The sequence below is a fragment of the Ranitomeya imitator genome, chromosome 3 (assembly GCF_032444005.1).
Source record: "Ranitomeya imitator isolate aRanImi1 chromosome 3, aRanImi1.pri, whole genome shotgun sequence".
NCBI lineage: Eukaryota > Metazoa > Chordata > Amphibia > Anura > Dendrobatidae > Ranitomeya > Ranitomeya imitator.
The window spans coordinates 14,743,392-14,756,323 of NC_091284.1; the positions used below are offsets into that span (position 1 = coordinate 14,743,392).

The 12,932-nt window shown below is 49.3% G+C and overlaps 1 protein-coding gene across 2 annotated transcripts in view; it reads right to left on the minus strand.

Annotated features, from left to right (window-relative positions):
* UBXN11 (UBX domain protein 11) overlaps nucleotides 1-12,932 on the minus strand; it is a 111,478-nt gene that overhangs the window by 53,270 nt on the left and 45,276 nt on the right. For both annotated transcript variants that reach the window (XM_069760522.1, XM_069760521.1), the window contains exons 3-5: nucleotides 5,227-5,295; nucleotides 5,033-5,127; nucleotides 128-185 (exon numbers count right to left, since the gene is read on the minus strand). In XM_069760522.1, coding sequence (XP_069616623.1) covers nucleotides 128-185; nucleotides 5,033-5,127; nucleotides 5,227-5,295 — 222 coding nt within the window. The remainder of the gene's footprint in view (nucleotides 1-127; nucleotides 186-5,032; nucleotides 5,128-5,226; nucleotides 5,296-12,932) is intronic.

A 12,932-nucleotide genomic window follows, 5' to 3' on the forward strand; every position in this document is an offset into this window, starting at 1 on the left:
CGTGCCCGTGTGCCTGAATATCGCGGCCATGCGAGTATTCCCCAACCCGTAAGTAAGTGCAATCTTACACTGGTCAATAACCTCATCAGTCGCCCCATTCATAGATCTGAATAAACAAATATCTCACCTGCCCTCCGTGTTTGTAATTTCTTAATCTTCTGTTCCAAGGCAGAAATCTCTTGATCCTAAAATATGAGTTGAGTCACTGCACATTAATGCAAGTTGTATCAAACTCCTATGTCCAGTGGTTTTACCAATCAGTTTGACCAACACCTTCAAATTCATTAGGTCAGCAACAATGGTCCCATCTACAACAATCCCCAGACAAATGTGATGCTGTATCAGCATCTCCCGAAGAATACTATATACTGCCTGTATATCGGCCATATAGGGGTTGACTACACCCATGTGATCAACGTGGTACTAGTAAAGGGGACAAACATTCAGACCTTCTGTACAATTTACAATCAATGCCAAAAGAGGAAAACAGTTTGTCAATAGGTCACAGATACCTTTGTTTGTGCAAAAACTAAGCTGTGAGTCCTTGAGTCTCATATTCAAGAACACGGAGGTGAATTCATTATTGTATTTAATGCCATCAATATTCCGTATATGGGGATAAGAACCCAGGGCACATACCATGCTACTATTAATACTGGGCAAGAGACTGGGCAAGAGACCCATATAAAATGTAGGGATCACTTACTAAAAAAATGACAAGAAATAGTATAACCAACCAGTCTAGAAGATATGAAGCCACGTGGTCACAATGTGATTGGTTGGTTATTTTTTACAAAGTGATACCTACATTTTATATGGCCCAGTATCTGTCATTGAGGCTGTTCGGACTGGCGGAACGCACCAAATAATGATAATAGAGAATATGAGGTGCGTTCGCAGTCCAGGGTCCACCGTGCAGAGATGACACCTGCTGCTCAGTAATGGCGGATGGACGCTTGCTCACATGTGGGTTTAGACCTCATCCAGAGTGAATAGAAGTGAACTATGTTGCTTCACAGAGTCGCCAATATACGCTGCGCCCTGTTAGCAGTCACAGGATGCAGCGGAGAGACACTAGTGGGATCCCTATGAATCACCCCCACTAAACTGGTGATTGGACTCGCTCTGACCCTCGGTGGCTTGAGGGACGCCTGAGGACGCCCTGAGTCAGATGCGGGAATTCCCAACCTACACTGATCGGTTGTCAGGAAAGCGCACTGATAGCGCACGGCGCCGCACTGGCAGGCACTGCGAAGAGACGCTGTAATGTGTGCTAGGTGTGCAGGATAGCACTGTCGGGCCCTAGGTAGCTTCCACCATTCGCGAGCAGTCATCAATACAAGGAATGGGAATGATTAAGGAGCTTTCATCCATCGACAGACATTCATCTACACACACACACGTTAGTAAGTATACACTAGCGCATGGCCGAGCGGCCATGCAAACCTTTTATAGCAGTAGTGCTCCGGGACCTTCCTGATGGTCCAATAGGAGCTCCAACAGGACCTGAGCATGTGACCCCCGACCTCCAATGGGAGGTCGTCCCTTGGGCATGTTAAGTATGGGAAAAGCAGGACTTAGTCCCAGAAAGGCCTGCTCGCTGCTGATCAGTGCTGGCTACAAAGGCAGAGCCTGGAGAGGCAGCAGTAACCAGTCGCACAGTATCAGCTTGAGCCAGACTCTGGGACCGACGTCTCTGCTGAGCAGGCTCCACTGCGGCTGGAGAAGAATGGGAAACCGCAGTGGACAAGGTTCAAGATTCCCCCTGTGCGGCGGCGGGAACTCGACACCTAACAGAGGAATTCTTACTTTTTAATTATGTTTTCTAGAAATGTCTAATGGAAACGTTGTTTTTAGTAAAAGTGGCATGGTATGTGTTGAATATTAATTATTGAATTCTGTACTGAGCACATTGCCTTTTGCTGACATTACAAAAGCTGTTCCTGTATATTTAGCTCAGAGTAAAAGTTAACACCATATAGAGAAAACACGTGGTCTATGTGACATATATAATCACGGTTCTTAGGAGGGTGGGGGCGATCATTTGTGCCTTCTCCTTCCCTCTCTATGGACTACAGACTTCACACAGACGGGATGACCAGCTGGTATGTGAGTTAGCCATGTGTTTCTTAATGACAAGACTCTATGACAGAGACAGACGCCTTTTACCATTCAGAATCTCAGGAAAGATGGGGAACAAACTTTGATATGGACAAATGGACAATCTCTTTGTAACTATTTCACCTATATCATGTTTTGCTGCAATGATGCTTTTTGGTGGACAATCCAATAAGTCGCTATATTTTTTATGAGACATTTGGTAAAGAGTCCTGATTAAATAAATGTGCGAAATATGCATATTTAACAGTATGTGCACTGGGTTTTTATCCCCGAGACCTGGGTCAGTGGGATTTGTGTGGTTATTATCATATTTGAACTTCTTTTTTGTCTAGTTTTCATATTTTAATTTGCTTGTCTTTTCTTATGTTCACCATCGCTTACAGAGTTTGGGGTTTCCAGATGTTTTCGGCTGATCCATCAATTGCAACTATTTAAAAGGCAGTAAAACTGGGAGCAAACGTACTCTAGTTCGTACCTTGAGAGATTTTACGCACACCAGTTATTTTGGTGCAATTTTACAACATTTTATGAAAACAAAGGGTTAAAGGGAACCCGTCAGCTGATACATGCTGCCCAAACCATGGCGGTAGTATCCCAGCCATGCATACTTTTAGTAGCCGCCCTGGAGTTAGCTGCACTGTGCACTAGTCGTACAGGGTGTCCCTGTCTGCTTCTCTCCACCTGCTGACAGTCTCTGGCTGCGTGTGCGTGCGTGCAGAGACTAAGGCTACTTTCACACTAGCGTCGTGCACTGCACGTCGCAATGCGTCGTTTTTGAGAAAAAATGCATCCTGCAAAATTGCTTGCAGGATGCGTTTTTTCTCCATTGACTAACATTAGCGACGCATTGCAACGCATTGACACACGTCGCAACCGTCGTGCGACGGTTGCGTCATGTTGTGGCGGACCGTCGGCAGCAAAAAAACATTACATGTAACGTTTTTTGCTGCGTTGTACCATTTCCGACCGCGCATGCACGGCCGGAACTCCGCCCCCACCTCCCCGCAACTCACAATGGGGCAGCGGATGCGCTGTAAAAATGCATCCGCTGCCTCCGTTGTGCGGCGCTTGCACAGTATGCGTCGGTACGTCGGGCCGACGCAGCGCGACAGCCCCGTACCGACGCTAATGTGAAAGTAGCCTAACCAGTCACTGTCAGCGGCTGGGGAGAAGCTGCCAGGGACCCGCCTGGATGACTAGTCCATAGCGCATCTCTGTCCCCGACAGTTATTACAAGTAAGTTTTTAAAGTTTCAGAGACAAACATACATGGTTGTGATTGTACAGCCAGTGGCTGATATACACTGCCCACGATTTGGGAAGCATGCGTCACCGGACAGGTTCCCTTTAACCCCTTAACCCCCAAGTGTGGTTTGCACGTTAATGATCGGGCCAATTTTTACAATTCTGACCACTGTCCCTTTATGAGGTCATAACTCTGGAACACGTGCATGGATCCTGATGATTCTGACATTTAAAGTCACTTTGAGGGGGTCTATATGATAGAAAATACCAAAGTGTGACACCATTCTAAAAACTGCACCCCTCATGGTGCTCAAAACCACATTCAAGAAGTTTATTAACCCTTCAGGTGCTTCACAGGAATTTTTGGAATATTTAAAAAAAAAAAAAAAAAAATGAACATTTAACTTTTTTCACAAAAAATTTATTTCAGATCAAATTTGTTTTATTTTCCCAAGGGTAACAGGAGAAATTGGAATACAAAAGTTGTTGTGCAATTTGTCCTGAGTACGCTGATACCCCATATGTGGGGGTAAACCACTGTTTGGGCGCATGGCAGAGCTCGGAAGGGAAGGAGCGCTGTTTGACTTTTCAATGCAAAACTGACTGGAATTGAGATCGGACACCATGTCATGTTTGGAGAGCCCTTGATGTGCCTAAACATTGAGACCCCCCACAAGTGACCCCATTTTGGAAAGCAGACTCCCTAAGGAACTTCTCTAGATGTGTGGTTATTGATACTATTTTTCGGGCACATGACATTTTTTAATCGCTTTTTATTACGATTTTTGGGAGGCAGAATGAACAAAAACCAGCTATTCATGAATTTCTTTTGGGGGGGCGTTTATACCGTTCCGCGTGTGGTAAAATTGATAAAGCAGTTTCTTTTGGTCAGTACGATTACAGCAATACCTCATTTATATTTTTTTTTTATCTTTTGGTGTTTTTGTACAATAAAAACTTTTATATGAAAAATAATTATTTTTGAATGGCTTTATTCTGAGGGCTATAACTTTTTTATTTTTTGTTGCTAATGCTGTATGGTGGTTCCTTTTTGGCGGGACAAGATGACATTTTCAGTGGTACCATGGTTATTTAAATCAGTCTTTTTGATCGCGTGTTATTCCACTTTTTGCACCTCCCTGCAGGATCCAGAAGAGCCCCGTGGCCATCTTGGATCCGGGGCCAGCAGGGAGGAGAACGTATGAGCCCTCGGAACAACGCAATCACATTGCGTTGTTCTGAGGGTCTCAGGGAAGCACGCAGGGAGCTCCCTCCCTGCGCGACGCTTCCCTATGCCACCGGAACACTGCAATCTTGTTTGATCGCAGTGTTCCGGGAGTTAATGTGCCGGGAGCGGTCCGTGACTGCTCCTGGCACACAGTGCCGGATGTCATCTGTGATAATCAGCTGGCACCCGGCCGCGCTCCCCCGTAAGAACAGCTGATCGCATATGATGTACTATCCAGTCCATGGGAATTAAGTTCCAGGTCACATGGGCGGGATAGTACGTCCGATGGCTGAAAAGAATTAAAAAAAAAAGCAAATGATTAATCAGGGCCGTAATGTTGTCCTGACATAGCTAAATGTCTGAATTACAGAAATTGTCCCGCTCTTCCTAATGACTCTGTCCTGGCAGGTAAGGTTATAGAAGACGGAGCACATCAAACCTTCAGATGGATTTCCCGCACTTGTAGCTTCACTCTGTTCTCCAACTCACTCACTCTTCTCACAGTGCTACTTAGGAGATCAAAGTCACTTAGACCTGCAACAAGATGTCAATTCTTGTCAATAGATCAACCACACAACCAAATCCTAGAAATCACACATCTGTAACCGTAGATATCTTTCTCGAGATTACCACCTTGTTCCTTCCCAAGGGCATAGTGCGTCTTCTGTTCCGAAAAACTGCTGCCAGATGGAAGACTTGCAACTGACAAAAAGAAAATAAAAGAGAATGTAAAGTACAAATGTAAATCTGATTATATATTAAATATGGTTATACGTATCATACTTCAAGCCTTTCCTGTCCAGCACTAATCTATATATATAAAGCTGAGTGTGTGTATGTACGTATGTGTGTATGTACGTGTGTATATGTGTATGTATGTGTATGTGTGTGTATTATTATTTATTATTATTATTTATTGTTATAGCGCCATTTATTCCATGACGCTTTACATGTGAGGAGAGGTATACATAATGAAAACAAGTACAATAATCTTAAACAATACAAGTCATAACTGGTACAGGAGGAGAGAGGACCCTGCCCGCGAAGGCTCACAATCTACAAGGGATGGGTGAGAATACAGGAGGAGAGAGGACCCTGCCCGCGAGGGCTCACAATCTACAAGGGATGGGTGAGAATACAGTAGGTGAGTGTGTATGTGTGAGTGTGTATGTACGTGTGTGTATGTACGTGTGTGTATGTGCGTGTGTGTATGTGCGTGTGTGTATGTGCGTGTATGTACGTGTGTGTATGTCCATTTGGTCAGTATTTTACATCAGTATTTATAAGCCAAACACACGAGAGTGCGAGAAAATACAGAAGTGGTGACGTGTTTCTAATATACTTTTCCTTTGATTGATACTCCAAGTTTTAGCTTATAAATACCGAGTTAAAAATACTGACCAAATAACGTGTGAACAAGGTCTAAAGGAGAAAAGTGTGGCGGTGCTGCATAAGAAGTAGGCTGTGTATACCACACACTTTAGTGCAATTTCTCTCGGAATCAAGTGTTTCCAATTGTATGTGGAATCTTCTTCCAGTGCGAGGTGGTGCCGGAGGAGGAGACTGTAAAGGAAAAACGCTGTGCTGCAGAAAAATGCTGTGTATAAAGGAGGAGCGAGAGGTGCAGGAGGAATAAGGCCCCTTAATTGCCGGGGTTAAAAGTCGTATTGGCAGTCGTTAAGGGGTTAATATTGTGTTAGCAAAAACCTTTTGCTTCAATAAAATGGCTCCGGTTGTGCTCCGTGTACCAGTGCGGGAACATTGCTATGGTCAACAGCGACAATTTCCTTTTCTTGTGTTCCCACACTGGTCCTCGGGCTGCGCTCGTGCAGATTGGGAGCATTGCTTGCCGATAGAGGCTACTGCGATCATCTTTGCATTGGAAGGAAAAAACAAAAATGTTGTTTATCAAAAGGCTCTTGAATGAGTTGAAAATAAAATACTATCAACACTTGGGTAATCGTTTAGTTACGGAAATTTGTAAAATTGAAATGTTGTTATGTGCAATATAATCATTACAATTTGTTATAACGAACCACAGTTAGTTACTATGCCCGGGCAACGGGCATATACAGTATAATATACTAGATGGTGGCCCGATTCTAACGCATCGGGTATTCTACAATATATATGTAGTTTACGCATGAATTTTTCAGAATAATGCAATTTATATACAGGATTTGGCCGCTTGGGCGCGACCAGTTAGCGAAACGTGGTTCAAATTCCGCGCCAATTCGCAGCCGGACTGCACCTGTCTCTGATTGTTCGCAGCCACGGTTCGCGTTCACTTCAATCAGTGAAGCCAGGGCCGGCTCCAGATTTTTTAGGGCCCCGGGAGAAAGTGTCTCAGTGGGCCCCCCTCTAACACATACCACGATTCATGATGCACAGATACAGCAGAGAAATATACCACAGCCAAGTAGCATATAACACAGCCCACACAGTATATAGCACAGCCCACGCAGTATATAGCACAGCCCACGCAGTATATAGAACAGCCCACGTAGTATATAGAACAGCCCACGCAGTGTATAGAACAGCCCACGCAGTGTATAGAACAGCCCACGCAATATATAGAACAGCCCACGCAGTATATAACACAGCCCACGCAGTATATAACACAGCCCACGCCGTATATAACACAGCCCACGCAGTATATAGCACAGCCCACGGAGTATATAACACAGCCCACGAAGTATATAGCACAGCCCACGAAGTATATAACACAGCCCACGTAGTATATAGCACAGCCCACGTAGTATATAAAAGCCCACACAGTATATAACACAGCCCAGTGTATAACACAGCCCACGTAGTATATAACACATGCCACGTGTTATTTGGTGGAGGTGGTATATGCTTTCCTTGCCTTCGACACTGATGGCAAGGGAGAAGATCCCACATTTCTTTACTTTTTAGATTCTTCACTGGGTAAATCTGACAGGGAGAAGGACTTGGGGATCCTAGTTAATGATAAACTTACCTGGAGCAGCCAGTGCCAGGCAGCAGCTGCCAAGGCAAACAGGATCATGGGGTGCATTAAAAGAGGTCTGGATACACATGATGAGAGCATTATACTGCCTCTGTACAAATCCCTAGTTAGACCACACATGGAGTACTGTGTCCAGTTTTGGGCACCGGTGCTCAGGAAGGATATAATTGAACTAGAGAGAGTACAAAGGAGGGCAACAAAATTAATAAAGGGGATGGGAGAACTACAATACCCAGATAGATTAGCGAAATTAGGATTATTTAGTCTAGAAAAAAGACAACTGAGGGGCGATCTAATAACCATGTATAAGTATATAAGGGGACAATACAAATATCTCGCTGAGGATCTGTTTATACCAAGGAAGGTGACGGGCACAAGGGGGCATTCTTTGCGTCTGGAGGAGAGAAGGTTTTTCCACCAACATAGAAGAGGATTCTTTACTGTTAGGGCAGTGAGAATCTGGAATTGCTTGCCTGAGGAGGTGGTGATGGCGAACTCAGTCGAGGGGTTCAAGAGAGGCCTGGATGTCTTCCTGGAGCAGAACAATATTGTATCATACAATTATTAGGTTCTGTAGAAGGACGTAGATCTGGGGATTTATTATGATGGAATATAGGCTGAACTGGATGGACAAATGTCTTTTTTCGGCCTTACTAACTATGTTACTATGTTCACTCTCATCCTCTTCCTCCTCGGTCCTGAAGAACCGCCACTCAGACGTCCCAGGACAGAAGATGAGGCAGCACCCACCATTCCAGAAGATGAAGATGAACCAGAGCACCCCACTGCGGACCCCTTATGGACAAGTCACTGATTCCTGATTTTCTGGCAGAATCAGGAATCAAGTTTGACACCACCAGCCTCACAGAAATAAACTTTTTCAAACTCTTTTTCTCTGAGGATTTCGTTAACCTCATGGTGGGCCAAACTAATTTATATGCTCGTCAATTTTTGTCACAAAACCCCGGTTTATCATTTTCTAACTGGTCTCCTGTAGACACAGTTGAAATGATGCAGTTTAGGGGCCTGGTCCTTCACATGGGGATCCTGATGAAGCCAGAACTTCTGCAATATTGGAGTGTTGATATTTTATACAACACTCCAGTGTTCCGAATGGTCATAGCCTGTACGCGTTTCAAGGCCATCCACAAAATTCCTGCATTATACCGATAATGCACAGTGTCCCTCCACGAGATGACCCCAACTTTGACCGTCTGTTCAAAGTTCGGCCGGTCATCGAACACTTTAAAAAAAGTTTGCTGAAGGGTACGTGCCCCAAAGGGACATCTGCGTGGATGAGTCCATAGTTCATTTTAAGCCTCCTGCCGTAGTGTGTCGGCCCCTGCCCCCTGCCATAGTGTGTCGGCCCCTGCCCCCTGCCATAGTGTGTCAGCCCCTGCCCCCTGCCATAGTGTGTCAGCCCCTGTATAGTGTGTCAGCCCCTGCCCCCTGCCATAGTGTGTCAGCCCCTGTATAGTGTGTCAGCCCCTGCCCCCTGCCATAGTGCGTCAGCCCCTGCCCCCTGCCATAGTGTGTCAGCCCCTGTATAGTGTGTCAGCCCCTGCCCCCTGCCATAGTGCGTCAGCCCCTGCCCCTTGCCATAGTGTGTCAGCCCCTGTATAGTGTGTCAGCCCCTGCCCCCTGCCATAGTGCGTCAGCCCCTGCCCCCTGCCATAGTGTGTCAGCCCCTGTATAGTGTGTCAGCCCCTGCCCCCTGCCATAGTGTGTCGGCCCCTGCCCCCTGCCATAGTGTGTCAGCCCCTGCCCCCTGCCATAGTGTGTCAGCCCCTGCCCCCTGCCATAGTGTGTCAGCCCCTGCCCCCTGCCATAGTGTGTCAGCCCCTGCCCCCTGCCATAGTGTGTCAGCCCCAGTATAGTGTGTCAGCCCCTGCCCCCTGCCATAGTGTGTCAGCCCCTGCCCCCTGCCATAGTGCGTCAGCCCCTGCCCCCTGCCGTAGTGCATCAGCCCCTGCCATAGTGTGTCGGCCCCTGCCCCCCGTGTATCAGCCCCTGCCCCCTGCCATAGTGTATCGGCCCCTGCCCCCTGCCATAGTGTGTCGCCCCTGCCATAGTGTGTCAGCCCCTGCCCCTGCCATAGTGTGTCAGCCCCTGCCCCCTGCCATAGTGTATCGGCCCCTGCCCCCTGCCATAGTGTGTCGCCCCTGCCATAGTGTGTCAGCCCCTGCCCCTGCCATAGTGTGTCGGCCCCTGCCCCCTGCCATAGTGTATCGGCCCCTGCCCCCTGCCATAGTGTGTCGCCCCTGCCATAGTGTGTCGGCCCCTGCCCCCTGCCATAGTGTGTCAGCCCCTGCTCCCTGCCATAGTGTGTCAGCCCCTGCCACCGCCATAGTGTGTCAGCCCCTGCCATAGTGTGTCGGCCCCTGCCCCCTGCCATAGTGTGTCAGCCCCTGCCCCTGCCATAGTGTGTCAGCCCCTGCCCCTGCCATAGTGTGTCAGCCCCTGCCCCTGCCATAGTGTGTCAGCCCCTGCCCCTGCCATAGTGTGTCAGCCCCTGCCCCCGCCATAGTGTGTCAGCCCCTGCCATAGTGTGTCGGCCCCAGCCATAGTGTGTCGACCCCAGCCATAGTGTGTCGGCCCCAGCCATAGTGTGTCGGCCCCTGCCCCCCGTGTATCAGCCCCTGCCATAGTGTATCGGCCCCTGCCCCCTGCCATAGTGTATCGGCCCCTGCCCCCTGCCATAGTGTATCGGCCCCTGCCCCCTGCCATAGTGTGTCGCCCCCTGTATAGTGCGTCGCCCCCTGTATAGTGTGTCGCCCCCTGTATAGTGTGTCGCCCCCTGTATAGTGTCGCCCCTGTATAGTGTGTCGCCCCCTGTATAGTGTCGCCCCTGTGTAGTGTGTCGCCCCTGTATAGTGTGTCGCCCCCTGTATAGTGTGTCGCCCCCTGTATAGTGTGTCGCCCCCTGTATAGTGTGTCGCCCCTGTATAGTGTGTCGCCCCCTGTATAGTGTGTCCCCCCTGTATAGTGTGTCGCCCCCTGTATAGTGCGCCGCCCCTGTATAGTGCGTCGCCCCTGTATAGTGCGTCGCCCCTGTATAGTGGGTCGCCCCTGTATAGTGGGTCGCCCCCTGTATAGTGGGTCGCTCCCTGTATAGTGCGTCGCCCCCTGTATAGTGTGTCGCCCCCTGTATAGTGTGTCACCCCTGTATAGTGTGTCCCCCCTGTATAGTGTGTCACCCCCTGTATAGTGTGTCGCCCCTTGTATAGTGTGTCGCCCCTTGTATAGTGTGTCGCCCCCTGTATAGTGTGTCCCCTGTATAGTGCGTCGCCCCCTGTATAGTGTGTAACCCCTGCCATAGTGTGTATAGTAGTGTGTCGCCCCCTGTATAGTGTGTCGCCCCTTGTATAGTGTGTCGCCCCCTGTATAGTGTGTCGCCCCCTGTATAGTGTGTCCCCTGTATAGTGCGTCGCCCCCTGTATAGTGTGTAACCCCTGCCATAGTGTGTATAGTAGTGTGTCGCCCCCTGTATAGTGTGTCGCCCCCTGTATAGTGTGTCGCCCCCTGTATAGTGTGTCGCCCCCTGTATAGTGTGTCACCCCTGTATAGTGTGTCCCCCCTGTATAGTGTGTCACCCCCCGTATAGTGTGTCGCCCCTTGTATAGTGTGTCGCCCCCTGTATAGTGCGTCGCCCCCTGTATAGTGTGTCACCCCTGCCATAGTGTGTATAGTAGTGTGTCGCCCCCTGTATAGTGTGTCGCCCCCTGTATAGTGTGTCGCCCCCTGTATAGTGTGTCACCCCTGCCATAGTGTGTATAGTAGTGTGTCGCCCCCTGTATAGTGTGTCGCCCCCTGTATAGTGTGTCGCCCCCTGTATAGTGTGTCGCCCCCTGTATAGTGTGTCGCCCCCTGTATAGTGTGTCGCCCCTGTATAGTGTGTCGCCCCCTGTATAGTGTGTCGCCCCCTGTATAGTGTGTCGCCCCCTGTATAGTGGGTCGCCCCCTGTATAGTGGGTCGCCCCCTGTATAGTGGGTCGCCCCTGTATAGTGGGTCGCCCCTGTATAGTGTCGCCCCCTGTATAGTGTGTCGCCCCCTGTATAGTGTGTCGCCCCTGTATAGTGTGTCGCCCCCTGTATAGTGTGTCGCCCCTGTATAGTGTGTCGCCCCTGTATAGTGTGTCGCCCCTGTATAGTGTGTCGCCCCCTGTATAGTGTGTCGCCCCCTGTATAGTGTGTCGCCCCCTGTATAGTGTGTCGCCCCCTGTATAGTGTGTCCCCCCTGTATAGTGTGTCGCCCCCTGTATAGTGTGTCGCCCCCTGTATAGTGTGTCCCCCCTGTATAGTGTGTCCCCCCTGTATAGTGTGTCGCCCCCTGTATAGTGTGTCGCCCCCTGTATAGTGTGTCGCCCCCTGTATAGTGTGTCGCCCCCTGTATAGTGTGTCGCCCCCTGTATAGTGTGTCCCCCCTGTATAGTGTGTCGCCCCCTGTATAGTGTGTCCCCTGTATAGTGCGTCGCCCCCTGTATAGTGTGTCACCCCTGCCATAGTGTGTATAGTAGTGTGTCGCCCCCTGTATAGTGTGTCCCCTGTATAGTGCGTCGCCCCCTGTATAGTGTGTCCCCTGTATAGTGTGTCCCCTGTATAGTGTGTCCCCCCTGTATAGTGTGTCGCCCCCTGTATAGTGTGTCGCCCCCTGTATAGTGTGTCGCCCCCTGTATAGTGTGTCGCCCCCTGTATAGTGTGTCGCCCCCTGTATAGTGTGTCGCCCCCTGTATAGTGTGTCGCCCCTGTATAGTGTGTCGCCCCCTGTATAGTGTGTCGCCCCCTGTATAGTGTGTCGCCCCCTGTATAGTGGGTCGCCCCCTGTATAGTGGGTCGCCCCCTGTATAGTGGGTCGCCCCTGTATAGTGGGTCGCCCCTGTATAGTGTCGCCCCCTGTATAGTGTGTCGCCCCCTGTATAGTGTGTCGCCCCTGTATAGTGTGTCGCCCCCTGTATAGTGTGTCGCCCCTGTATAGTGTGTCGCCCCTGTATAGTGTGTCGCCCCTGTATAGTGTGTCGCCCCCTGTATAGTGTGTCGCCCCCTGTGTAGTGTCGCCCCCTGTATAGTGTGTCGCCCCTGTATAGTGTGTCGCCCCCTGTATAGTGTGTCGCCCCTGTATAGTGTGTCGCCCCTGTATAGTGTGTCGCCCCTGTATAGTGTGTCGCCCCCTGTATAGTGTGTCGCCCCCTGTATAGTGTCGCCCCCTGTATAGTGTGTCGCCCCCTGTATAGTGTGTCGCCCCCTGTATAGTGTGTCGCCCCCTGTATAGTGTGTCGCCCCCTGTATAGTGTGTCCCCCCTGTATAGTGTGTCCCCCCTGTATAGTGTGTCGCCCCCTGTATAGTGTG